At 40.3% G+C, this 27686-nt stretch overlaps 1 protein-coding gene across 9 annotated transcripts in view; it reads left to right on the plus strand.

The window, feature by feature from the left end:
- The window catches only part of arhgap21b (Rho GTPase activating protein 21b), an 88875-nt gene extending 62875 nt beyond the window's left edge, over positions 1–26000 (plus strand). For 3 of the 9 annotated variants that reach the window (XM_036597546.1, XM_036597551.1, XM_036597553.1), the window contains 17 exons: positions 5770–5916; positions 7349–7448; positions 7542–7578; positions 8375–8500; positions 8656–8955; positions 10770–10831; positions 11578–11717; positions 12691–12833; positions 14109–14267; positions 15093–15171; positions 15419–15492; positions 15598–15687; positions 16985–17110; positions 17439–17480; positions 19899–20004; positions 23442–23476; positions 23816–26000. In XM_036597546.1, the coding sequence (XP_036453439.1) occupies positions 5770–5916; positions 7349–7448; positions 7542–7578; positions 8375–8500; positions 8656–8955; positions 10770–10831; positions 11578–11717; positions 12691–12833; positions 14109–14267; positions 15093–15171; positions 15419–15492; positions 15598–15687; positions 16985–17110; positions 17439–17480; positions 19899–20004; positions 23442–23476; positions 23816–25345 (3296 nt within the window). In that variant the 3' untranslated portion in view covers positions 25346–26000. The remainder of the gene's footprint in view (positions 1–5769; positions 5917–7348; positions 7449–7541; positions 7579–8374; positions 8501–8655; positions 8956–10769; positions 10832–11577; positions 11718–12690; positions 12834–14108; positions 14268–15092; positions 15172–15418; positions 15493–15597; positions 15688–16984; positions 17111–17438; positions 17481–19898; positions 20005–23441; positions 23477–23815) is intronic. The other 6 variants (XM_036597548.1, XM_036597555.1, XM_036597547.1 and 3 more) reach the window with 3 other exon arrangements.
- Positions 26001–27686: the final 1686 nt, after the last annotated feature.

Raw genomic sequence — 27686 nt, forward strand, 5'->3', positions numbered from 1 at the left:
TATTTTTTAAATTTCATTTATTCGTGATCTAATGACTCTTTTTACTAAACAGTAGCCAGCGCTACCCTGTCAGGTTTTATTTAGCACTTTGAACCAGTTTCGTGTCTGTTTCAGGCAGAATTTTGTTATCGGGTAAGTTTTGGACTGAAAACGAAATGACGTGGTCTGGGTCGTGTTTGGACAGAAATTTCGGGCCTGTTTAAAGCTCTGAGGCGCAAACAGAGATGAGCTTATTTTCTGCTTACCTCACCAACTCTACATCACTCGCATTTGCTCCTTTAAATTAGTTTGTAACCTCTAAACTTTAGTCAGCATAGGGTCGGTTAGCTGGAGTTGAGCTGCTCATGTGATATACAAAGCTGTTAGCCTGCTTGTTAAGCTAGTACTACTCTACTTCCCCCTCGACAGTACCTTATACTGGAGTAGTATGTGTTGTGCCTGTATGATAACTCTAAACCAGACTGAATCTGTGGAGGAAAATGAAGTGAAACCTATCAGTGATCAGGATATTCAGGTAGTATTTAACATCCAGTAAGACGCAGTGCTAAGTTGAACAGTGTCTAGCCTGAAACCCTTAGTCTTTCTGTAGAGTCTGCATTACATTGACATTCTGCTGACATGGATATCTGTTAGAAATACATAATACTGGCTCATAATATTTTTCCTATGATGTGTCTGTTGGACTCCTACAGTGGTATATGTTGGCATTTGTTTAGTGCAAAAAAACAATAAATATTATTTTTTGTCATTGTGTTTTTGTCAGTAGGTGGTGCTGTAGAGTTTGGTGGTGTTCTGTGGCTAGACCCTCAGGGCCGTTTATACACCTTCCCCTTGGCCCTCTTTGGGAGCCAGGCCGAGGCTGGAACTAGGGCATTCGCTTTAATTTTAGCTGCCGAAGCCCCATGGCAGCACAGAACAGCTTTGTACTCTGGGCCTTTTTTAGACTGAGGGCTACAGAGGACCTCGAAAGTTTTTAGCTCTCTCAAAAACGGGACATGTTTTGGGAAAAAAAAAAGACGAGAGATAACTGTCCTCATTCCTAGAAAAGTTTCACTGTGTACACCGCTCGCACTAGTCTTGTAAACCATGGCAACAATTCTGCAATTTGTCAGAGTAACACTATGCTGATGCCCCAGGGCGGATAAAAATAGGGTACAGGATGATGTGAGATCTGTGACATCTTTGGGATGGTAAGTTTCATTTTTAACTTACTGTTTACTTAATGTATTTTGTGGCTTTCACGATTACAAGACATAATTAAACGAAAAAGATAAATGAGGAAAAAGAATACTTTAAATTCTCCTTTCTAAACTGCTCCCTCTTACTGTAAGAAACAGAGCATAATAGACACCCCTGTATATCACTGTTATTGGAAGAAAACCTCGTATCTCCTTTTTTGACGTTTTTCAGTTTTTGACGTAATTTGAAAATACCTGTTACCCTTTACATTGTGTGTAAATTTCATGGTGAATAGACTAAAAGAAACAACCCAAAATGTCTGGTTCCATTGACTTACATTAAAAGTGAAGTAGGTTTTTTCCTTCTCCTGTAAAGTTACTATTTTGGAGATACGAGGTTTTCTTCAGACAACAGCGATATATCCTTTTTCCAACAGTGTTTTTATTTTTATTGAAGTATTTTTAACAGTTTTCTAGTTTCTTGTTCACTGAAGTATTTTAGAATGAAAATGTTCTTGGTCAGTTCCTACCACTGACTGTTTCACTCAAATTTATATATAAGGCTCAAACTCTGCTTTATACCAGAGTGAAAAGTGATTTTGTCATCTGAAATTAGAGCTACTTTTGACAGTCGCCGGAGAATCTCATGGATTTTGTTACACAAAAGGTCCAACCAGAGGGTTCATGTTTCATAGCGTGAAGAAGACAGTGCTGGCAATTGCATGATACTGATTACTAGACAGTATTTCGCTCGATAAAGAAAAGTTTATTTTCCATTAGAGTGGTGAAAATCCACAAAGCTGTGTGGTTTCATAAAAGTGTCAACTATTTACAACCTTTACGGGTTTCAAAAATATTAATTGTTGAATTTACTGAATTTTCTTGAATATTTTTACTGAATAAATTGGCCAAAAATAACAAATTAATTAGACAAACTCCAACAAAGTGTCAGTCTGTGAATTTACAAATAATTTAATGGTAATGAAAATGAGAAGCATTGATTTAAAAACGCTGTTTGCTCCCTTCACTCTCCTGCGTCACTCACTGCAGATACGTATAATTAACCAATTTAAGCAGCAGCAGAGAGAAGGTCTGCCATGTAGAACTATTGCATGCTTTTCTACAAGGGACATCAGAAAAGCAATGTGTAGTGTTTCATGTCGAGCATCAAGAGGAGGTACAACACCCAAAAACCTATCCACATTATACAGGTTTTATGCTGCTTGAAAACACAGGGTTCTGCTCAATATGCAGAAAACAACAGAAGCAGAGAGGAAAGTCCCTTCAAGCGCAACACCATCTGTAAACAATGTGTTTGAAATGATAGAAAAAAAGCACAAATGAGAGCTAGAGTGCAAAGTTCAACTGAAAATAATGTTCATTACCTTGGATTACCAACCGCTCTGTTGCAGACGTTGGGTTTGGTTGCACGTATTGGAGCCTGGTTATCGTGAAATAACATCACGGCTGTGATTTGGTCGCCGTAGATCATCACAGCCGTGATGTTATTGGCGATAACACACTCCTCGAGTGTTCTACTGCTTTAATACAACAGTTAAATAAATAAAGTAATAAATTAATAAACTGGGCCGTGAACGCGGCGTTTAATATGTTTTAATGTTCGCAGTTCCTTCACCAAATTATAGTTCCTTAACGAGCAGCTTGTTGCTACGTCAGAGTAACGAGCTCCGCCCACTCGCTGCTCAGTCTGCTGTAAGCCTCACCTTTTGAAGTACAGACTGAGCCATAAAACTGCCACAATATCAAGTTCAGCTCAGTTTTGTCAGTTTTTGCCAGATCAATGTTGTTTTGTTCCAGCCAGTCTGTAAAGCATCTTACAGCCCATTTAGTTTGGCGAATGGTGTTGGGTTCATTTCTGGCTGATTCCAGGTTGTTCAGCTGTTCTTCTGTCACAGCTGCCGACTGAAAAGCTGCTCAGTGGTGATGACAGTTTGGGAATTTAGTGTCGTCTCATCTTCAGAATCTGACCAAATCGGCTGTCGGTCAAATGTGATCTTAAAAGTGTCCATTTTCTGTTTGTGGCAAAGTAAAAAACGTTCAAATGGCTTGAGCGTCTCCTACAGCTGTCAAAGTCGTTGCCTAGCAACGGCATCTCCGCGGAGTGATAGTAAAACCCATGATATTATGGTGAAATAACAGCACGGTTAGAACGCTTCTCAACCAATCAGCTTGCATGGCCGGAACTAACTGTTGTATAAACTGTAATAATTTTAGTAAGTTTATTTTCTGTAAACTGTAGTATTTGTCAGCTGAATTAGGCAAAACAATTTTGTGCATTGCTGAATTTTAACTACACTAATCAGTTGCTGGGTTTCAGATGATGTTCCAAGCTTACAGTGCAGAAATGGTATCTGCCAGATATTGAGGATTGCATGAGTAATCCTAAAACAAAGTTAAAACTGGGCCTAATTAAGGCATTACTGTCCCTGGCTAGATGGAATTTGACAATGTGTTCATACTTGATTCCACAACTGATTATGTAACACTGTGACAGGCCTAAAGCTGAACATAAGACGGTAAACATGTATACTAAAAGTCACGTTTTTCAATAAGTTACATAATACATGTCTGTATTTTTTCCCTCTGTGCTATGGGGAAAAACTGTACAACCATAATTCTGCATTTGCAGAAGGCTCTTGGTGACAGGATGCTTCAGTTTTTGAAAAGACTGGTCCCTGCTGAAATAGAGCCAGAGGACAGGAGAGTGTCCGCAGACAGAAAGTTTTACTGGCTGACGGGATTGTGGCAGCAACATTTCACCTGGGGGAAAAATTGTAACCGTGATATAAACAAACAAGACTGATGTGTTTTCACTTTGGCATGGCTGATACTATGTTGTTGTTCTGTAGCCCTAAATTTCAGACCTGAGATTGCACTTACGAAGGTTTTCAGAGCAGGAGTGCTGATCTGAGATCTGTTCCTGTCAGAAAGGTCATAGTAAATAAGACAGATGTCTCATCCTGGGTCAGCATTCTTACTTGGAGAGGCGTAATAAATGTAGGGCCTGGGCTGCAGATGTTAGGCTGGCTCTACATGGTGAAACTTTTATGCAACTTTAGTTGGTTGAAACCTTCATGAAACTTGAGTTGCATATCATAAAGTGTCTTAAAGTGACTTAATTTAAACTCAGCCACGACAGTTGCAGTTACACAGAACTTATTCATTTGACATCCAAATGATGACAATTATTACAGGAGATGAAATCGAGATTTGGTCTGTGATGTACTTTGAGTAGGCTCTGTAATGACAAACATTCATTTTTAAAGGCTTAACAACCACAACAGATTACAAAACTCAAATATATGGTAAAGAACATAACAGAAATATAAGTTGGCAATATGCTCCTGTCAGAAGAAAACCTTCTATCTCTATTTTTGTAGTTTTTCAGTTATTGACATAATTTGAAAATGCCTGTTATCCTTTGCATTGTGTGTAAATTTCATAAAGAATGGACTAAAAGAAATGGCCCAGAATTACTTGGACAGAAGTCTGGTTCCATTGACTTACATTAAAAGTGAAGTAGGTTTTTTCCTTCTCCTGTAAAGTTACCGTTTCTGAGATACGAGGTTTTCTTCCAACAACTGCGAATAACTGAATGTGTTGCATGCAACTTTCTTTTTTATTGTGTTTTGTAATTCTTGAGTTGCAGGCAACTCACAGCCTTTTTCACCATGTAAAGCCAGCCTGAATTTTTTTTTTGATTATTTACTCTGTCCATTTAAACTTTGTGTTGCATGTTAATGAGCAGATTGAATGAATTGAGTCAAACGCTGGGAGTTGGGAAAATAGGAAAGTTTTCGTTTTCAGATTGCAAGAGCTGTAGCTTTAATAATACCCTATGTTACGCAGCATCGTCTTAACAAGTTTTGAATGAGGAAAGTTACCCTTAACTCATAAACTGGCAGTCTGGCATACTACATTAAAGTAGTGTGTGGCATTAATGTTCAAACCTGACAAAAAGTGTTTACATTGGTCTCCTTAATTTATAGAAAATTTAAAGTCACTTAAACATTTATTTATCAGAGCCAAACTGTCTACAAGATAATTAATTATTTTTTGACACATTGCAAATCAAATCAAATCTAATCCTGACCTCTGATTGTAGTATCGGTTGTGGTTTAGTGGTTGATTTGTTGATCAGACTGTTTGACCAAAAAGAATTTGTACTGCAAGCATGTCATCAGATCTTCAAATCCAATGAAATGTTAACGAATGAGCATGTACTCCTGTTATGAAATAATAGTGTAGTTAACTGATTTTCCAGTACACTTGGTTTAGCAGCATGTCTGACACATTTTCATTGTCACGTTAAAATGTTCTCTCTTGCGAATCACAGGAATGTTTGTGATTTTCTCTGGCCAGTCTCGGGCATTTGCAGTGTGACTAATCCTGAGAATTCTGGGGGCGTTTTGACAAATCTATTGTCTGTCGACTCTAACAGAGCAATTTTAAAAGTACACAGGGAGGTGTACATAAACACACTTCCCAAAACTGAGTTTCAGTCATTTTTTTGATACCCAGCTTCCACTTGTTTGTCATTTTTAACCTGTTGACTCTTCTGTGGTTACAGACGAGCCGGCCAGTCCCAGCGTCGATCATGACGGCAGCCACATTCCAGCTTCGGCTGTGATCTCCACGGCTCCAGCCGTAAAGACGGACACCCCGAGTCCAGAAACGCCCAGTCCACACATGCGCCGTCAGCTCTCTCATGACCAAGGTAAAGAGACAGCTTTGATTCCGATCCGCACATGTAACCGTTTTATTTTCAGGCATCCAGTTGATAGGTTTGTCAATCCGTGTGCCTGTCTTGAAGGGGAATTCCACTGATTTTTCAAAATTTCTGCACAGTTCAATCATTGAGGTGTTAGCAAAGTCATTCTGGGTGGTTTGATGAGTCAGAATTGTTCATAGCAGTGGTGATATGAGACAACCATAGTGTCTGATGGCTCTTAAAGCTACCTCCAATAAAACCTGCAGAAAGCTATTACATGAAATGGTTACAGATATCCTGTCAAAAGACATGGTTTCATGATTGTTTTAAGATCCGGTTTTGGCGTAAGACGTATTTTTAAATCTGTTCATGGTGGAGAGGTACATGCAAGGCAACACAGAACCCAAAGAAGACCCAGATTTATCAGTATTTCACCTTTATCAACATTAAATATTAAAACTCTAAGCTTCTCTACAGTTGACCATTTCACATCAAACCACTCTGAATGACGCTGTTTACGTCTCAGGGGTTTAATTAAAAAACTGTGGAATCTGCGGTTTAATTAAAAATCTGTGGAATTCCCACAAACTCAAGCAACAAAAAGCAGGAAAACCAAAAAGCGAAAAGCATTTTAAAAACTGCTGCTTCCCTGAAATGTTACCACTTGTAAATAAAGTTAGCCACCTTGTCACTAGCCTTGCTTAAAAACATAAAATGGCTATAATTTTTATATAATGAACTTTTAGCAGTAACTGTAAATGCCTTTGGCCTAGATTTCTGATAAATTAAAATAGCTTTGATTTCTTTACGCTAATTCTGAGTGCGCTGTACATCACTCATAATGACAAAATAATTGAGTTGCTGTGAAGATGGTCAGCAGTGATTCAAGGGTTTTGGAGTGAAATTGGAAGCACCTGTGTCCAGAATCATTTGAATTATGTATTCAAAATATGAATATTGCTTCATCCATCCTACACATGAGCTTAATGCTGTGCATTAAATTGATTTTGCATGAACGTAAAGCTTCTGTTGTGCTTTGAAATTATTACATAACACCATCTACTCGGATAGTGGCGTACTACTTAGGTCTGGCGGATGGGGCCATGTTATTGAATGTAGGCAATGATTGACAAACCGATGGCGATGCTACAGAGTCAGTAATTGTTGTTTTGGCAGGGGGCAACATAATAATTATAAATTTTTTATAACAATTATAATTCTTTTTTTTTTTCCAACCAAGAAAATATTGTGCTAATTATCTTTAGAAATCTCCCAGGCCTAACACTGCTGCTAAAGTCACATAACTGCATAACTAGACAAAGTTTGCTGGTTTATGTGGAGTATTTTGATGAGGATGCCAGTGCAGAAGAGTGTTAGCTTGCAGTTCTAGGTGTTTGTGCCTCCTGCAACAGACCTTTGTTTATTTTCATGTATACAGAGTCCCTTAGAAACGCTATCCTGGAACAAAGTGGAACCAAAACTGAACGCTCCAAGTCTTATGACGAAGGTTTAGACAACTACAGGGAGGAGGGACGAGGGTAAGTCTGCAGTGAAAATGTCTGACTTTTATAGGGCTGTGTGATGTTTTGGAAAAGAGTTTATTAAAGGCTGATTTTATCCTTTCTTTCTAGGCGATCCAGTAAGCCAAGTCTGAGGGTCTTTAAGAAGGTGAGTCGCAGCAGGATTGTAACAGATGTGTTCTGTTGCTTTGATCCATCTTACGTGTTGGAGAATAAATAGCTTGATTAATCCATCATTAATGCTCTAATCTATTGATCATAGCTTCTTGTGAAAGTTTTTAGGCAGCTAAAGCAAAACGAGCTGAGCGTGGGCTTATAGAGTTTTTGATATGAGAATCACTTAAATAGTATCTTTTAGTGATATATTCTCATCTGATGCACTGGATCAGTATTAAGAGCGATACTAACATTAAATGCATCAGAAGTCGCTCAGGCAAGATCGATCCACATAATTCCTATGAAGAAGTTTTGCAGTTCCCACTACAAACCCATCTCCTCCCTGTTCGTCAGTCCTACCACAGTTCGTAGATCCCTCCCTCAATCCGTCTCTCATACTACCACCATATATGTTGGTCTAAACTTGCAAACTGAAGTTCCTAAAAAGTAGACATTGATTTTTCGTTTATTAACAGGGGAAAAAAAACTCTCTTTGAGAACTTTTATTTATCTGAGCCAAACCAGTCTTTGTAGTATATAGTTAGAGTTCTGCTGAATCAAGACACAAAATATTTCAGAATCTTAACCTTAGAATCATCTGAATGTGTATATATTGTTTCTCCTTTCTCCTTAAATACGTTCTCTGATGGACAAGATGAAAAAGGTGGTCCCAGTATCCAGTATATTATTTTTAATTTTCTAGAAAGCTCACTTCCTGCTGTTATGACCTTGTGTGTGTGTTTTGTTTTTGTTTTTTTGTTTTTTGTTTTTTGTTTTTATTTTTTAAGGCTTTGGATGGTCACAAGTCCTCTGATGACTCTAGCTCGAGGAGAGATTCTTCTTCAGACATTTTCAGCGATTCCTCCAAAGAGGGCTGGCTGCACTTCAGACAGCTCAACACAGAAAAGACTAAAGTATGAAAAAAAACTCTTATTTCTTTTAAGCTCCTCTCTAAATCATTTGTAACAGAGAGTTATGCCAGTACAATAATAACTTCCATCTGAGAGTGATTTTCTTTATCTTTTGATTGATGCGGTCTGTCTGCTACTCTCTCTCGCTCTCTCTGTAGCGTGTGGGTGGAGGTATGCGTCTGTGGAAACAGATGTATGCGGTGCTGCGAGGCCACTCCCTCTACCTGTATAAGGATAAGAAGGAAGGGCTGGCTCATGCCAACTCTCAGCTTGAAGACGATCCTCAGCCAGTCAGCATCAAGGCCTGCTTGATTGACATCTCTTACAGCGACACCAAAAGAAAGAACGTCCTGCGGCTGACCACGTCGGACTGCGAGTACCTGTTCCAGGCGGAGAGTCGGGACGACATGCTGTGCTGGATCAGAGTCATTCAGGAGAACAGCAATCTGGACGAGGAGGTGCGTTGATCATTCACGTTTCTAAACCAGACTGAATGTGAACAAAATTTGCCTGTTAAGGGTGTCTGAACCCCACAAACCGCACAAAGTTGCAAGACTTGGAAGCGTGAACCAGTATAAAACGGGTCTGTGTATTTGTAGTATGTTGGCGCCAGGATGGCGGTGGTATGTTTTCTCATTTTATGCAGCTCTAGCTTAAATATGCTTTGCCATTGATGAATCAGATACAGCCCAACCACTTAAGACATCTCATTATCAAATAAGCAATGAAAAAAATCTGAAATAAATAAATGATTAAACATGCTAGAATTGAGAAAAATGGGAGAAATGAGATGTTAAAGGTTAAAAATACTAGTGAAAGATAAGAAACATTCCAGAAGCAGATAAAGTTTGTCCTGTGTAAGTTTTTCAACTGAACATCACTGGATTTTCTGAATCATGAAGTTGCAGAGGAGTTAAATACAGATATTGGCACATATGTGCTACAGACAAACTCGTGTGCAATTAATTGACGTCACGTGTAAGTAAAGCCCTTCCTATGCTATTATTATTATTTTATTTTTATTATTATTATTATTACACCAGCAACTCTGCCAAAAAAAACAGCTAACACAATAAAAGTTGGCAGTCCAGAACACTTCATGTGGGCCCATCCCATATTTATAGTAGTAGCACGCCATGTGCTACCCTGGCAGACAGGATACTGGGTTGAGGGTTGCAGCAACCATGTCTTTTTATTTTCACTCTCAAACAAATTCGCACCAAATCAAAATCTTTCTTAGTGGCCTCTGAACTAAACTTTTCAGTCCTTTTCTCAAGGTAGAACTTTTCAGCTCCTCAGTCTTTCTCTGCTTCCTTTTCCTCTCCTCCCTCTCCCTGTTCCTCCTCTGCTCCTTTTAAACGGTGCTCACGCAGCCAACGGCAGATCAGCATCATGAGCCCCTGAGCCAAGAGGGACAGAGAGCTTGTTGCTCTGCCTCCCTGTGCATCCCACAGCTTGGCCACCAGGATCGAATGTTAGGCAAACTCTGGTGGCCTTGCTGCTGAACGGCAGGGTTTGGGACTTGTGCGCTACCTTTATGCCTCTCGTGACTGTCGTCGGTCTCCCACCGTCACTTGCGGCTTTCATAGGTGTGCAAGGCTCCGGCACTGCCTTCCCACCGTCTCTTGCGGCTGTCATTGCTTCCCATGGGTTGGGCGACTGGCACAATAATGAATCTTTATATCTGGCCTACAAATAAATGTTTAGTTTCTCTCTGGCTAAATATTTACATCTGAGGGACAGATTTGCCTCTCCCACCAGACATTGTGGCCGATCACCAAACATAAGTTCAAATCAGCTTAGGCTGATGATTGCGATGAAGCAAAAATAGAGTGCCTGATTCAAAGAAAACCTGCTGCACACTGAGCGAACATGCCGGTAATTTAGCTATAAGTAACTTGGCTGTTGTTCTAATTTAGACTGAGTGGTTTATAAGGGTCCTGTGTGTGTAAACCTGGTCAAATTAAAAAGAAAATCAGAGATTTTAAGACAATATTTCCAACAGGGTTCACATGTAAGATCCGTGTACAACTGGCTTAACCAAACAGAACATAATGCTTTTCTCATCTATCAAAATGGGTAAAGGTTGAGAAGGAGCTTGTTTGCTGAAGGTGTGAGTATTAAGTAAAGACCTTTTGTTGTGATTCTTTTTCTCTGCATTCCTGAAGGACAGGTTCATTGTTGTTGTCCTTGGCTGATATTTGTGCTGTAGCAGTAGTGAAGAGGTCCTTACTTTGCTTTTATATGTTCTCTTTGTCTTTTGTTTGTGCAGAATGCGGCTGTGACGAGCACCGACTTGATCAGCAGGAAGATCAAAGAGTACATTTCCATGAGGTGGGATAATGGCTTAAATAGCCTTCAGCCTAGGATGTCTTTATTTTGCTGTTTTAGTAGTTTTAGACACAGTAGGTCTGTCTGTTCCATTCACTGCATTTGTGATTGTTCTCAAGGCTTTCAAAGACAGTTTATTTGTGTAATTTATTTGGATCTCAGTAAGTTTATTCAAACACCTTCAGTTGATACCCTGGATTTTTAAAGCTTTTTTGTTAAAACTTTTTTTTGTTAATTTTTTTTCCATTATGAAAATTATGGATTTGACCAATTGGTGATGTCTAGTGTTGGCATAGCAACAACCAGAATGATGACCAGTGACAACACGAGTAGCCAAGATTGTTCTTTGCTTCTGCATTACAATACTTTGTGATGCTAGTGTCTCTAAAAGCAACAAAAACAGGTTTCCAGACATCCGAGAGTTTCAGCTCCTTTATCCTGTTCCTGTAGTCTTTCACTTTTCCAAAATAGAAAGTAGCAAATAATACATTTTTAATATTTTGTTTTGTTGTTTGTTTACTAATTTATTTATTCTGTTATTGTTATTTTTTGTGACATCTAAGCCTTTTAAACCACACATTAAAATCCTGGCAAAAGACCGTCGTGCTTGAAAAATGGAATGTTTTGCATTTTCAGAGTTTATTTGTGTCACATTCTGTTTTGTAACAGCCTAAACTCTGCAGTGTGTGTTGTTACAGATTTCTTATGTCATTTTTTTGTTTGTTTTTATGTGTGTTTGTGTGGTGCAGTGCTCCTCCCAGCAAGACAGAGCCCTCCCCGAAAGCCTCGCGACAGTCTCTCAGCATCAGACACACACTGCTGGGGGTCACAGGCAATAAGAGTCAAAGCCCACACTCGCCCCGTAACGAGCAGGAGAGGAGCAGCAAAGGTACACAGACGGAATAAATCAATTATTTAGGTCCACAATTTATAATATCTTATTTTATAAATTTAAATTTCTGTGATATTTAAATTCTGTTATTTTGTAGCCATTAAAATCTCACCTTCCCACTCGAACGGTGTAATTTACACCCAGTTAAACGTTTTCCCTCCAAATCTCAATGCCAGCAGTTCTGCATAAAGCTAGTTATTTTTATCACAATATAAAACTCTCATGGATTCAGAGAAGAGAGAGACATTATTTCCTCTTTCTACCTGTGACGAAGACCTGTCTACTCTTGCTCGATTGATTGGCAATCAACCAACCTAATATTTTAACTCTGAGTACATTGAGGGAGATCCTCATTTAGAATGTAGCCATAATATATATATATATATATATATATATATATATATATATATATATATATATATATAAATGAAATCATAGTAGTAAATTAAAAAAATTGAATCAATAAACTGTTAAAATTCTAACAATATAGTTACTAAATAAATAAGACAAAATGCTAAATAATTAATATAATAAATAAAGAAATAAAAGATGTAAAACGTAGCTTGGCAATATTCAATAAGAACAGAATAATAAAAGTGAAAAAACAACTAAAACATATCAGAACTGACTTTAAAAGTTAACTAAAGTCAAGTGAAACAGTTGCAGGCTGATTTGAGGTGGTTAGAGACTAAAAGTTTAAATTGTTCTTGTGACTCCAGTGAGCAAAGCTTTAGAGAGTAAAAGTAAGTTGATTTTTGTCAGTCATTTTTTTTTTCTTTCTTTAACTGAATCCCTCTCCGCCTGCTGCGTTCTGCTTCCACTCCCACAGTCCTTTGTGCACACCTGCCACCTGTCTGCATAGAAATCAGTGGACGACGAAACGAAAGTTTTTTCACTAATACGGCAGTTTTATCGTTACCATTATCATGTTGATGTGTGATGTTAATGTAAGTGGTGCACTGTGTCCCAGATGACTCCAGTCCACCGCGGGACAAGGCTGCGTGGAAGAGAGGGATACCAGGGCTGAAGAAGAAGCCCACGGAGAAGAAGCCCACTGCAGGGGTCACTTTTGGAGTGCGGCTAGACAACTGTCCCCCTGCCCAGAACAACAGAGTAAGAGTACAGTCAACATTTCTCTAATGGAGTTTAGGAGAATCATAGCGCAGTGCACAATATTACAGCCATGTGTAGATGTCCTGAATTGCTTAGAGTAAAATCTCGTCATAATAATATAAATATAAAGTATTATGCAAAAGTTTGGCCACCCCTTAAATTATGTTTTGTTGATTTTTCAAAGTGAAAATAATTGAGCACACCCTCTACAGCAGGGGTGTCAAACTCATCCACTAAAAGGGCCATATTAAAAAATCTCAACAAATCAGTGGGCCAGCTGTGTTTTTATTTTATTTTTACTTAACATACAAAACTACAGTGCCATAAAATAGGCACTGAATACTTGAATGATGCAAAAATAATTTTAAATAAAAATGAATTGTTTGACTAACTGCAGATCACTGTTAAACCTCTTTAGATGTCCCCAGTGGACAGTAGGGTTTTTAAAACTGCCCATTCGCTTGAACTAGACATTTTTTTTGTGGTGCTGTCCCATAGATCGTTGCTGGGGAGGTGGTGGGAGCACACATTATGTTGCAATGCATGCTGGGAGCTGTAGTGCATTTCACAGTGAAATGGGCTAGTATTAATAGAAAATTAAAATAATTTGGCGAGTCGAATAGGATTGTGTCACGGGCCTGACTTGGCCCGCGGGCCTTGTTTGACACAAGGGTTCTACAGAGATCACTTCTGCTCATTTTAATGCACAATTACTGTTTTTTTGCTGATTTTAATATATTAGTGAAAAAACAACATGAAGTGTGGCCTGTGCAAGGCACATTTCATATTTCATGTTTTCTTTTTTCCAATGTGTTAAACTCTAAATATTTTTACTTAGGAATTCAAAAAATGTGTCACTTGACAGGGAGTGTTTTTGCATACGGCTGCACATTAAAATAAAGTTTTTTCCCTTCTTTTTTGAGATATGAGGTTTTGTTGTGTTAGCAATTACATGATAGAGTAGTTACAGCATTCTGTGGAAATTGAATCATTTTTGAAAATCATTCTTTTTGTGAGGTTTCAGGCGTAAGTTTTCGGTGTATATATAGGTATTTAAATAACAAGTTATCTTTAATTGTTTTTTTTTTTTTTATTACTGGTGGTTCTCAAACTGGTCCTCAGGGACCCTTAAGACCATCCACATTTTTGCTGCAGTCTAACATGAAACACACAGGGGTGAAAATGTGGGCCGTCTTGGGGTCCCAACACAGAATCTTTACTATCAGGTGGCTTCATGGTCACAGATGTTTATTCTCTGTTGTTGTGTTTGTGTAGTTTGTGCCTTTAATAGTGGAGGTGTGCTGTAAGCTGGTTGAAGAACGAGGGCTGGAGTACACAGGCATCTACAGAGTGCCCGGAAACAACGCTGCCATCTCTAGCATGCAGGAGGAGCTCGACACCAAGGGAATGACTGACATCGACATACAGGATGACGTGAGTGAACCGCAATTGGTCGTCTGCAGGAAAATGATGAGATGTTTTTGAAGCCTGTTTTTCTTCCCGAGGCTGGAAGCCTGATTACACTGCATTGGCCCTGTTTCTGGAAAACAGCATGTGTGTCCGCAGGTCCTTAAAAAGTGCCAAGATAAAGACATTGTTTCATATTTATATTCCATCAATTAATAGTGTGATAATTTAATAATCCCCGTCATCAGTGATTGCAGTAAATTTCACACCAAAACTCTAACACTTCTGCTGCCCTGTTGTATTTCACAGGCAAATCATTAATGTTGTTTATGATGCAAATAATTGGAGTGATGAAAAGATGCATCTGCTGTGTTATAATAATTTTCGATCTTATAATTGTTCTGGTATAGAGTATATAGAATGAGTCAATACAACCTTAATTTATACAATGCAAGGGTCTGAAATTGCATTGTATAAATTAAGGATTTTAGTAAGCATTAAATTATCCTTAATTTGATTTTACATGGACATGGATTGTAGAATACAGACAGGTATTATTTAATGTATTTTTAAAATTACTTTAAATTAACGTTGTGCTGCTGAGGTGGCTAATGGGCCAGTTCAGCTGCTTTAGGCTTGTATTGCAAACAATGAATAAGAAAAGACAAATCGTTTGTCCCAATTATTTATGACAATCATCAGCTAAAATTACATGATCGTGACAGCCGTATCAATAGAGTCGATACGTTTATAGAAATAATCATTAGTGGCAGCCCTATTTATAGTGCAAATACATGCAGACCTTTAACACTGTCTCTCCCTCTCGCTCTCTCTCTTTCTCTCCTTCCACAGAAATGGCGAGATCTGAATGTGATCAGCAGCTTGCTCAAATCCTTCTTCAGAAAACTTCCAGAGCCTCTGTTTACTAATGGTACGTAAGAGTCATTAATGCTGTAGCATGTGTTGTTAACATGCTTTGATTTGACATTCCTGGTAATTTTGTTGTACTGAATGAACTTCCTTATACCTGTATGCTCCTGTAGTTGTAATTCAGAGTAAGGACTCCATCTAGAGGCCACAGTCAGTAGTGGAACACTAATTAAAACTGAGCTGTTTTTGTTTTAGCTCAGAGTCTGTGGTATGTGTAAAACTAATTTTGATTGATGCTCTCCCTACAGAAAAGTATTCTGACTTTATTGAAGCCAATCGAACAGAAGATGCTGTAGAGCGATTAAAAGCACTGAAGCGGCTGGTGAGCAGATCACATTTACTGTGGATTTTATAAAAAAGTAATAATTGTCAGGTGACCAGTGGTTAAAAACAGAGAATTTAGCCACTGTGTTCTCTTTCTCTGTAGATCCGTGAGCTGCCTGACCATCATTACGAAACACTGAAGTTCCTCTCTGGACATCTGAAAACCGTCTCTGAAAACTGTGAGAAGAATAAGGTACGATAAAGCCAAAGGAGTGGCTGGAGCTTTGCATTTAGCTGAGAGTGGAAAGACTGCAGTTCATTGTATTAGTTTTGTCAGTTTTCCTGCTGCATCACGGTGAAGTTCTTTTCTTGGTCTGCATCACATGTGTCAGGCTCCAGTCCTCACGGGCCAAAACACTGCAGACTTCAGCACACTGCCTCATTAAACACACCTAATTCAGCTCATCAGCTAATTAGCAAAGCCTTCACAAACTGAATTCAGAGTGTTAGATGAGGGTAAACGCTGATCTTCGCAGCACTTTGGCCCAGAAGGTCCCGTTTGACATGCCTGGTACACATAGTGCTGTTCACGAGTGGAGATTCCAGGCAGGTGTTTTGTGAGTTCAGTGGCCATCTTAATGTTTCTTCTGGGTGTTTTTTGATTATAACAGACGCTTAACCTTTGCAAATTGTATGTTTCCTGTAAATATAGGTGTTGAAATTATATGTTAACTTTTTATTCAAAAAAATGTATTTGACTGTGTGAGGCTGATTACAGGGAGCAACACTGATTGGGTCATTTTCATGAAATCGCCGCAAAACATCTATAAATATTAGTGTTATAAGCATCACACGGATAAACAATATTCATGTCATTTAGTAGGTCACTTGGATCTCTGTATGCTATCGCAAAAAGTTCAAGGAGTTCATTTTTCTGTTTATACATTTTTGGCATTTTTTTTAAACCCCAGTTCTCATTACTGCAACATGTCCACATAGGTGTTTCTCATTACTGTTTCTCATATTTTTTTTCTTTTTTAATTAGAAAAAAAATACTTTATATTGCTTCTAACTGTTGAATCTCATCCTTGTAAACCGCAAGGATGCGAATCAAATCGACCAAATGTTATGTGGTGTAATTAATTAAAAAGAACTTCAGTGGCTGTCATTTTGCTGTGGTGATGACATAAGATTGCCAAGTACTGTATTATGCGAAATACATATGTTGTAATAATTAGCTGTAATAATACTTAATCTCATAATAGTATTCAGATTATAAAAAAGAGTTGATTTCTGTGTTGCAGTAATGAGCATGTGGGCACTTAAACTGTAAAAAAAAAAATTTTAAACTTAATGTTGCTTCCAAATCAATTTAATATCAATTATATGATATCAAATATATGTTAGAGTCATTTAAATGTTTTGAAGTTGAGTCCCAGTATTTGTGATCTTAATAAGAATAACCAGATTGTGGAGAGACAATAAAGATAATAAAGAACGTGTGCAAAGAAGCCATGGATGTGTGATTTTAACCGTGTTGTTTTTCTCAGATGGAGCCACGTAACTTGGCTATTGTGTTTGGACCAACGCTGGTCAGAACCTCGGAGGACAACATGACCCACATGGTCACGCACATGCCTGATCAGTACAAGATAGTGGAGACTCTCATTCAGCAAGTAAGTTGTTTATCTCTGACTGTACGACTATTTATTGTCATCATGAAATATTTATTGAGCTCTTCAGAGCATACTGTGGATGTCATACACGTTTAATATACGCAGTGTTTGAAATATTGAAATATAAATCATTGCACTAATAATTTTTGATAAGATATTTAAGGGTTGGCACTACTGGTGTATTCTGTCTGATCCAAAATACCAACCCTCAGAAAAATGACACTGTGATACGTATTGTGTATCGTAAAAAATGCCTTCAAGTATCTCAATAATATGATATGCATAACAGCATCTTTGCTAATTGTCCATCACTGTCCTTCTCTTGCAGTATGACTGGTTCTTCTCAGAGGACGGAGATGAGGATCCTATAGTGAGTATTTGTATGAAACACTGCTTATTTCTCCACGTCTCCCTGGAGGAGGAGAATGTGTGAAGTGTTTTAGTCATCCTTACTCTCACTGCTTCAGGAGTGACTGCCCCCCCGCCTCCCTGCCTGAGTTAATACTGTCAGTTAAACGAATCATCAGTTAAGCGTTTTCATAGTTCCAGGGGTCTCTTGCACACACAGAGCTTAATCACAAGTAGCTTAAATTGAATTTACACAGTTTTCCTCCTCACATCAGTTGATCAGCAGAAAGAATGCATGTATTGGTGTAATCAAGATACAAAAATGGTAACTGTTTCCTGTTACAGCTACAAAAAAGGGTAACACTTCATTTGGATAGTCCACTTTAGATGCTTTATAGATACTTAATATATAGATAGTTATATTCAACTAAATATCTACTAAATTGACCATAATGTTCTTTAACTCACCTTAACCTCAACCCAAAACCTGAACCCAACCCTCACCCCACCACTGTTTAGTTTCAACAGATAGTTTGTTAACATTTTGAACATCTGTAGATGATCTATAGGGGACTGTAGTGGACTATCCAAATAAAGTGAGACAAAAAAAAACACAGTATTCAGATTACAGATACCTTTTAGAAATAGGGTGATTACTAGAAGTAATACGTTTACAGCTCTTGCATAGCAAACCTGGTGATTTTCATCTCTCCATAACCTTAAACCTTCAGTTTGTAAGTAGTTACCGTAAAGCTAATTTCTGCTAGCGCCTCTATGGGATTAGCAAAATGTTTACTGTGTTGTATACTCCCATGCAGAAAAAGAGAATGGAAAAACATTAAGCTTTTAATAGTCTTAACGACAAATCCTTAAACAAATAGATAAAAGTAACCTAAAATGGGACAGTTTTTCCCTTAGATTGCTTAGATTACTTAGATTAGATTGCGTTGACGGCTTTAAACAGTTGAAAAACATTGCCAGGCTAGTTTGTTTTTAATGTGAGACCGAATTTTCTCTGTAGGGTTTAAATCTGGACTCTGATGAGCCAAAAGCATCAGTGAAAACCATTCGTATTGAGCTTGGCCCCCTTTTCTATTTATTTATTTATTTTTTTTTGCACCCGAGTGTATATTTGCTTTCTCACACTAGGTTTAGTATCGCTCGCAGCAGCTGTGGCTAAAACATTGACATTTGAAGCTTGTAAGACATTCCAGGAGTGCATTCTTGACTTGTGCGCTGCAGCTTTACAGTGAGTTATTCTGTAAATATTGCAGCTTAAAGGGGGATTTCGCAGATTTTTCCAATTTTCTGAGTAATTAAATGATGTAAACAGTTATTCAGAGCTGTTTAAAGTGAAATGCTTCGTTCCAGAGAAACTCTGAGACAGAATAGGAACCAGAGGTTAGAAGCGTTTATTGCCTCCAAAAGCTATTTAGAGGCATTAAAGGATATTTTATGATATTTTTGGTGAGACATTGTTTTATGATAGTGGTGAGAGAGTTTTAGCCTAAAAATATATATCGCTGTTGTTGAAAGAAAACCTCGTATCTCCAAATTGTTAACTTTACAGGAGGAGGAAAAAACCTACTTTACTTTTAATGTAAGTCAATGGAACCAGATTTTTTTCCAAGTCATTTTGGGCCGTTTATTTTGGTGCATTCATTAAATTTACACACAATGTAAAGGACAACAGGCATTTTCAAATTATACGAGGTTTTCTTCCGACAACAGTGATATATTTTTTAAATCCATTTGTGACTGAGGTACATGCCTGGTGTTGTAAGGCCAAAGTAGTCCCCACAGAAAGCTCTGAAAACACGTTTAGGTTCACTAGTTATTTTGGATAAATAAAGTAAATAAAATACATAAAGAGGATATTTATATTATAAACATTGTGATCCCTGGTTCTTATCACCACCACTGTAAAGAAATACAAGTCAGTAAGTTTCTCTACAGTGAACCATTTCACATCAAACCTCTCTAGACCTTGTTTACATCTCAAAGATTTAGATATGTTTGCAAAATTGACTTTAAATGTTACCTTTACTAAAGAAGCCAGTTCTTCCGTCTCTTTCAGTGATGCACACAAAACCTACTTGAGAGCTAATACCTCCCTCTTGTGGAGGCAGTTCAGGCATGTCATTTAGTATATTACCAGTTGACCTGTAGAAGATACTTCACACAACTCACACTGTACACGTGTGCTGGTTTTGTTTGAAATATTTCCTTATTTTGCTCCACTTGGCTGTTTATCTAAAAGTGCGGTCTGTGACCGTTTGAACAACCCTGTTAATCTGCCAAGACACTTTTGCTGTTTTGCTATAAGCAAATGACTTCTCACCAAATCGTCACTAGGTGACTCGAGCTGTTGGAAAAATGTCTTCACACCTCTTCCTTTTCTGCTGTCTCCCTTCTCACTCATTTTGCTTTCCACTGTTAGGCCGCCGTGGAGCAGGAGAGCACGGTCCAGTCTCAGCCTGTTCCTAACATCGACCACCTGCTGACCAACATCGGCCGCACGGCTCCATCACCGGGAGACGTCTCAGGTAACCCGGTCTTACATTTCTGCCGTAGAGCTCCAGTACAGGTCAGAGCAGGTGGGCAGTGAGCTCAGGAATGCATGGATAATGGATATGTGGTATTCCGTTGGTAGCAAAAGCTGAAAGTTTGTCTGATAATCTAAGTGTTTTGAATTTAAAGATGTTTCCATGTATTATTGAGTAGATTGGCAGCTACACACGTGCTTTCCATTGAATATGCGAATGTTTAGGCTTAAGTAGACTTAGCAAGCTTATGAGAATGTCTTGGTGCAAATGTAAACGTGAACTATTTTAGCAATTTGTTTGAAGACGGTCCTCCTGAAAAATTGGATAAAATAGTTCCTGTATATATGTGAAGCTTTTGAATTGTTTCTCTTTATTTATTCGTTTGTTTGTTTATTTTTCACCTTGAATTTGTTTTCGAATCATGGTTTTGCCGAGTCGTTTGTCTTTTGTTGAAACGACGTTATTCCTCCAGCCCTCTTCTTTCTTTTTTGGCTTTGGTTTGGTTTGTATTACTTTCACCTTTGCTCATACCATTCCTCCCTAATGCTTTAGCCTCCGTTACGACTCCACTCCTCCTTTTCGTTCAGTTCTTTTTCCCCTCTTCCTCCTCCTCCTCCTCCTCCTCCTCCCCTCCCCTTTCTTGCACTAACCTGGCATGTTCTTTCCCAAAAGAAAAAGAAAAATGAACGAAAGCAATTGAAATGAAAACCAAATGTGGCTCACCCGTCTGACCCGTCTTGTCTCTAGTGTTTTCTTTCTCCCTTGTCCCCGTCCAGCCCTGCTCACACATTACCCAATCTTGACACAGGCCAAGTGGGCGGCGTCTATCACTCGGTGATGTCACTGATGGACTCTGTAATGTCTGTGATGGACAGCTGGGACTGTAGGAAGAAGGAGGAGTGTTGTCCCCAGTGTAGCTGCCTAGTCTGCAGAAACCCCCGGTTCTTGTAAATTGAACCCGAATCCGGGACATGTCCCCAACAGAAAAAAAAAGAAATAAAAAAAAAGCAAACCCCGAATGAATGTCAGAGAAGTCGATATTTTTTTGTCATCGTGGTGTTGCACGTTTCATATCTTATAAGACTATTATTAACAGAGAGGATACAGAGCGGTGATGGTGTCATGTGTCTGAAAAGCCTCTTTGCTGTCTCTCGTTGTCTCTGAAGCTGACCGCAAGGAGTTCTAGCATGGTATGGTCTCCAGGTTTTCCTCCGCTCATGTGGCATCACTGTCATGGTGTCTGAAAAAAAAGGGTGTGGTGGGGGGCTGAGCCGGCTAAAGCACAAAAAAATATATGTATATATAACCAACGACACGTTCCGCACACCATTCTACGGCATTACAGATGGAGAGTGAGCAAAGGGGCTTTTGGGTTCTGGAGAAACCCACGTAAAGGACACTGTTCCTCCCCTGCAGTTGCTCTCCCTTTAGCATTTGCCTCATTAGCCCCTTTCTGCCCTCCTGTCACATCTGCCCCTTGTTGTTATCCCCCCATAGTCGTCTCCCAGTGCTTCCATCATGCATTGCCACAGTCGAACTCAACACCAGCAGTAGACAGTACAGACATGGTTTACAGTAGGGCACCGAATAACACCTGTTCAATCAGTCGACTCCTGTTCAATCAGTCGACTCCTGTTCAGTCAGTAGACTCCTGTTCAGTTAATCGACTTCTGTATTACGACTTCTTCGATTCCTCTCTGCTGTCGCAGCCAAAGATTAGTCGGCGGCATCTACAGAGTGCCAAAACAACAGAAGTCTGTGCTTCCTGTAGTGTAGTGCACTCTGTCGTTTTGGCTGTCTGTATCGTATAAACATTACAGAGCATTAAGAACGATTTTATAAACATAAACGTGTTGACAGTAAAGTACTAAGGAAAAAGTCTTAGGCATCTGAGAGAATGTTATGTAAAGGTATTTATCTGGGCAGTAAGCACTTATATATGGAAAAAAAACACCTAAATTTTGAATATATACAAATAAATAACCAGTACCTTGTGATTTGATTCAATTTCATCCATTTCCAGAGCTCTCCTCGAGGAGATTTACAGTGACCATCCAATACCTAGTTTATCTAATTAGTCCTTAACAAATCCCTGAAATGGCTGGTGTGCAGCAGAAATCAGGAACCAAACCTGTGTCCTTTTAATTCTATTCCTCTGACCAACATATCCATACCTTTATTTTCAAAAAAACAGAAGTAGTCTTGTTACGTTTTAGTGTATTCACCTGTATTTGTTCTAATGTTTACATGTTTATAGGGTTGGTTCCCCAGTCAGGGACTGAGGAAAACTCACCCGTACTGTTTTACTAGCAATAACACACTTACTGCTGAGATAAATAGTTTTAAACAATTGTCTTGGGTACCTAAACTTTGGCCTTATATGATGACATTGCTTCAAAATAATTGCCCCTTCGCTTCCTGTAGAGCAGGGGTGTCCAGTCTTATCGGCTAAGGGCCGGTGTGGCTGGAGGTTCGCATTCCAGCAAAGCCTGAGACTGAAGACTGAGACCTGAATCAGGAGCTTCTGCTTGTTTAGAGTGAAACTTGCAGCCACACCAGCCCTTTGCAGATAAGGTTGGATAGCTCTGCTGTGGCGTATAAGAGTCTCTCAGGAAGACCTCGTGGATCTTATGCACAACGTAGAGCAGTGGGTGTGCAGTCTTATCAGCAAAGGGCCGGTGGCTGCACTTCATTGGTTGAAGACTGAGCCCCATTGATTCAAGCAAGTGGAATCAGTTGTGCTTCTGCTTGACTGGGATGCAAACCAACCACGTAGGCCCTTTGCAGATAAGATCGGACACCTCGAATGTAGACTGTTGCCCTCTACATCTCCTGTACAGGGGTCTCACATACTCAACCTATATAGGGGCTCAGTATTTAGACCACATTACGCACATTAAGTTTATCCTCCAGCAACTCGAGCATACACTCATTCAGCTGCGTCACTAGATGATAAAACACTACCCGTTTCTGATCAGACCTGGTGGCAGCTCCCACCCGCTTACTCTGTAGCTGTAAAGATGTTTATCCCTGCCTTGGTGGTGTCTCTGAGTTGGGAAAGAATGCCTTTTCAAACGTCTGTGTGTGAGCGCGTGTGGTATCTGAATGACCCTTGACATGCCGTCTTTGAGAATGTATGCATGAGCTGCTTCCTGTCTTGGTGCAGCTGCCGGGTTCATCTTCCTGTCGTCTCTCGTTCCTCATCACCCCCCGAGCCCCCTCCATCTCTCCGTTTCTCTCTGTGTGATGGCTTTACTGCATCGCCCACGTCTCTCTTATCTCTTCATCTGTTTGTGCTGTTCTGCTGTTCTTGTTGTAAAAGGTTTGTGATGTATCTCTTTCCGCTGTCGTTTCTCCAGCTTTTTGAGCCTTATTGTTCTCATATCGAGCTGGTTATTAATACCGCTTCTCTGCTTTTGTTGTTTATTTGTCATCAGCAGATTCAACAACCAGTGACTCTGCCAAATCAAAGGTGAGTACCTGTTAACAAGCATTAGTCACGAAAAATGCAGTTTGTGTAGTTGAACAAAGGTCCTCTGTATCTCAACATCTTGTGCCGTCTGTTTCCTGGAATATTTCCATGAAATCAAAGTTCCTTTCTTAACAGCAGTGCTGTCTCCATCCTGCAGTTACCCTTTAAAGCTTGTGCAACAGTATACTTAGAATAGGACCTAAATGCTAGACAGTTGCTGGTAACAAATGACAAAGACTTCTCCAAAAATGTCCAAAGACAGCCAAATTATTTTCCATAGAAGAAATTACAGAGCATCTCTTGACATTTTTTTCTTATTATGTGGTTTTGGTTTTTCAGCAGGGCTCCTGGGGGTCTGGTAAGGACCAGTATAGCAAAGAGCTGCTGCGCTCCTCCATCTTTGCCAGCCGCAAGCGCAAAAAACCCAAGCCTCAGCCGAGCAGCTCTGACGATGACCTAGATGCCGTGTTCTCCAACAAGGAGCTTCAGGAGGAAAGCGATCCTAACTGGCCCACCGACGACCAAACCGAGGAAGCTGAAAGCGAGGCTGGTGTCAGTGACCACCTTGAAAGGCCTGAGGATGTGGAACATTGCAAAGAACTGAGCACTGTAGTTGTCTCTAGTGATCAACAGCTTCCGTCGGTGCTTCTACCCCTGCAAAACCCACAGTCCATCAAAAAATCCCCCACTCTAAACTACCACTCTCAGATGGCTCGCCAGAACTCCCTCTCAGATCCCCCATCCAACTACGATGAAGGATGTGTCTCGGACTTGGGAACGTTGAACAGTACCAGTTCCCAGGCCTCAGGTCCGAGGACCAGGCAGGGTAGGATACCGGGCAATTGGGCGGAGAGCCTAGGAGCAGCTGAGGTTTGCTCAATCACCTCGGATTACTCTACTACTTCCTCAATGACCTTCCTGACAGGAGTGGAGTCCAGCGCCTTAAGCCCAGAGGTCCGCTCAGTGGCCGAGAGCAGAGGGGATGATGCGGACGACGAGAGGAGCGAACTGATTAGTGAAGGAACGTGGAGGCACATGGAGACAGACAGCGAAAGCGACCTTTCAGTCTTCGCGGCTGGCAGAGAAAGCATTCAAGCAGAGGAAAGCAGCCTAGCAGAAGATAGAGCCACACCTATGCAAGATGCTCCAAGCCTCATAGCATCCCACCGCATCATAGCTTGCGATACCCTCTCCCGCAAGAGAGGGAGCCGACAGAAAACAGACAGTGAGTCTTCAACCGATGGTGCACGCAGTGAAAAAGAATCTGGCAGGATGTCCAGGATGCTGGAGCCGGTCAAAAGCAGACCAAGTGGCAGCCCAAATCTGTCTCGTAGCGAGTCCGAAAGAGAGAGATTCGAACCCGTTTGGCGCCTCAAGATCACGGACAGGCTCAAGTGCCGGCTGCGGTCGTCCGCAGACGACATGTTTGGAGTGGGATCCCAGCGCACCAGATCGCCTGAGACGCGCAGCAAGAGGAAGACCAACATCCGGCGGCGGCACACAATGGGCGGCCAGAGAGACTTCGCAGAACTTTCGGTCATCGGCGGCTGGCAAGAGACAGGGGGTGCCGAGCTCTCGGCCATGGATCGCTTGAAGCCCAAATGCAGCTCCCAGGACTTCTCCATCACGGACTGGATAGTGCGAGAGCGCCATCGCGCCAGCAACCCAGAGGTGAGTCTGGACACTCTGGACTTGCAAGCCTCCCGGACCCTGGACTTGTTTTCCGCTGGGCCCTCGCGCTCCTCCTCCAACACCATGCAAATGCTGAACGGAGATGCGGCTGCCGCTCAGAGCAAAGGCCTCGACGCCCACCCACACAAACTCTCCGGCACCCAAGTGGTGCGGTCCCGTTTCTATCAATACCTGTGAAAGAGTGGTCTGTATGGGTGAATGTTTGAGGAGATGTCTGTGGGTGAGTGAATGAAGGTCTTTAGAGGCGAATGTTGAGTTGGGTGTGTTTTTAAGGACCTCGAGTGTCCGCGAGGTGAGAGAGAGAGAAGCTTTTATATGTGCAAACGGTACTGACGCAGTTCTTTGACAGGCAGGCTCCCACTGACTCTCAGAGTCTGCTCTAATTTCCTCCCTCTAATCAATTTACTCATTGACCCAAGGTCGCACAGTGAAGAGAGGCATCTCTCACCTTAGACCTGGTGAACCCCCAGTATTGCTGGAAGACTGCATGGGCCACATTTCCACTGGAATTAAGGTGCGAGAGGGTGGAGTCGTGGCGGAAACTCGAAGATTCGAGCCTGAAAGTTCTCGGAAGTAGGTCATAGTAGGGTTGAATAGGATGTTGATCAGACAGGCTTTAGTGTCTTTAAGTATTGCTAGACTTTTCGTTGCAAGTGTAAGGAGGTCTTCTCAATCGTGATCGGTCCTTCCGTAACCAAAATGAAGAATGTATCTTATCTGCTTGCTGTAATACTTAGAAAATGCGTACTTGGCGCGCGTCTTTATTTTTAAGTGTACATAGCCCCCTCCCCTTCTCTGTACTTGAAACGGTTTCCTCCTTTCCTCCACCCACTCTTTTCCGGATTGCTTCGTGTGCCGTGTCGTGGGATAGTGAGTATTTTTTATTTTTTTAAACCAGCGCATGGCAGGAGCCAGACTCTCTGCTCATGCCGACGAGAACTGATCAGCTTCTAGGATGAACGTATACCAAACGCCTCTCCGATGCAATATGCAGCGTAGCCTATGTATTGTGTCATAATGACCATCATCAGTTACTGCAAAAAAAAAGGAGGGAGTTTAGTTTGGGATAAAGCTGGATTATCAGATTCCATGTTTCTTAGATTAATGAAGGTGCCTCACTGGAACAGCATGAAACAGTCTGCGAGAGTGCCATAACTTTCTGTTAAACACTAAGACGTACTGTGAAAAGATGAGTCGTTCTTCAGGCCTGACTAACAAAGATGGGGGAAAAACTATATATATATATATATATATATATATATATATAAAAATTACACAAAAAGCTTCCTTTCCTTTGGCATTCCACTTTGGTCTTAACACGTTTTTTACTGTTTCATTTTCGGTATTTTAACCAGACTTGAATTTTAAATATTCCTGTAAAATAGGTAACTTAAATGTACATATCTATTCCATGTTTTAGCGCCTCGTTTCTCCCATCATGTTCTGCTTTAGTTTCTTTCTGTAAGTATTGTACGATACAGGCGTGTAGATAGGGGACCGGTGGGCGGGGGAGGGCAAGACTGGACCATGTTAATCATCTCTGGGGGGCTTGAGCCCCTGTGTGTGAAAAGAAAAAAAAAATGCTTCCTTGACCGTTTGTATCATGCTGTGTCCACTCCAGAAGTGGCAGGACATACAAAACACTGGAAAATAAAATGCTTTATGTCTGACCGAGAACTGGACTGAGGGATTTACTATTAAGTCGGATGCGTTGATGTTCTACTGTTTTGTGTTTTACGCTAGTGCCTTACAAGATCATGGGTGACCTAAAAGGGACTGAAGTGGAAAAGCAGATGCTCTTCACTTTCTTGAAATAAGAGTTCAATGTAGTTTGTAAACATTTTAAAGCTTCCAGAATGTACCAGTTTATGCAGTTCCTACATGGAAACTAAGATCTGCAGTTATTGTTTTTGTGATAGCCCAATCACATTCAAGGTTTTGAGACACAATACAGAGCAACCAATCAGAACAGGGCTCTTTTACATACATTTTAAAGACCCAGTGAGAGAAAAAATCTTTAATTCTAACTGAGAAAACAGAAATGTGGGAAATGGTCATGTAAGAATGAATTAAGACTCTACTGGTACATAAACTGACACCAACTCCTACATTGGACAGGTACAGGAATCTGTGCTGCCTTTGATGTAACTCGGAAGTGGTCATTGTTTTTGATTTCTGCATGTCGGAGCTACACAGTGAGGATCTGTAGCTCATGATGAGTGATGACTTTGATGTTGATGATGGTATTTACCTTCTCAAAGCTACGCAGCCCTGCTGATGCCATCCTGTACAAATAAAAATTACGCGTGGCCACAGCATATTAACACGCAGGAACGAGATAAGTTGTGGCCATGGATTAGTAAGGCATGCGAACGAGATCCTAATGTGTGGCCACAACTTAGTAAGGCATGGGAATGAGACAGTTAAGCCTTGACCACAGCTTAATAGGGCATGATCTTGTTCCCATGCCTTACTATGTCATGGCCATGATTTATTAAGGTGTGAGAACAAGATAATT

Source organism: Colossoma macropomum, unplaced genomic scaffold (genome assembly GCF_904425465.1).
Source record: "Colossoma macropomum unplaced genomic scaffold, Colossoma_macropomum, whole genome shotgun sequence".
In the NCBI taxonomy this organism is placed as follows: domain Eukaryota; kingdom Metazoa; phylum Chordata; class Actinopteri; order Characiformes; family Serrasalmidae; genus Colossoma; species Colossoma macropomum.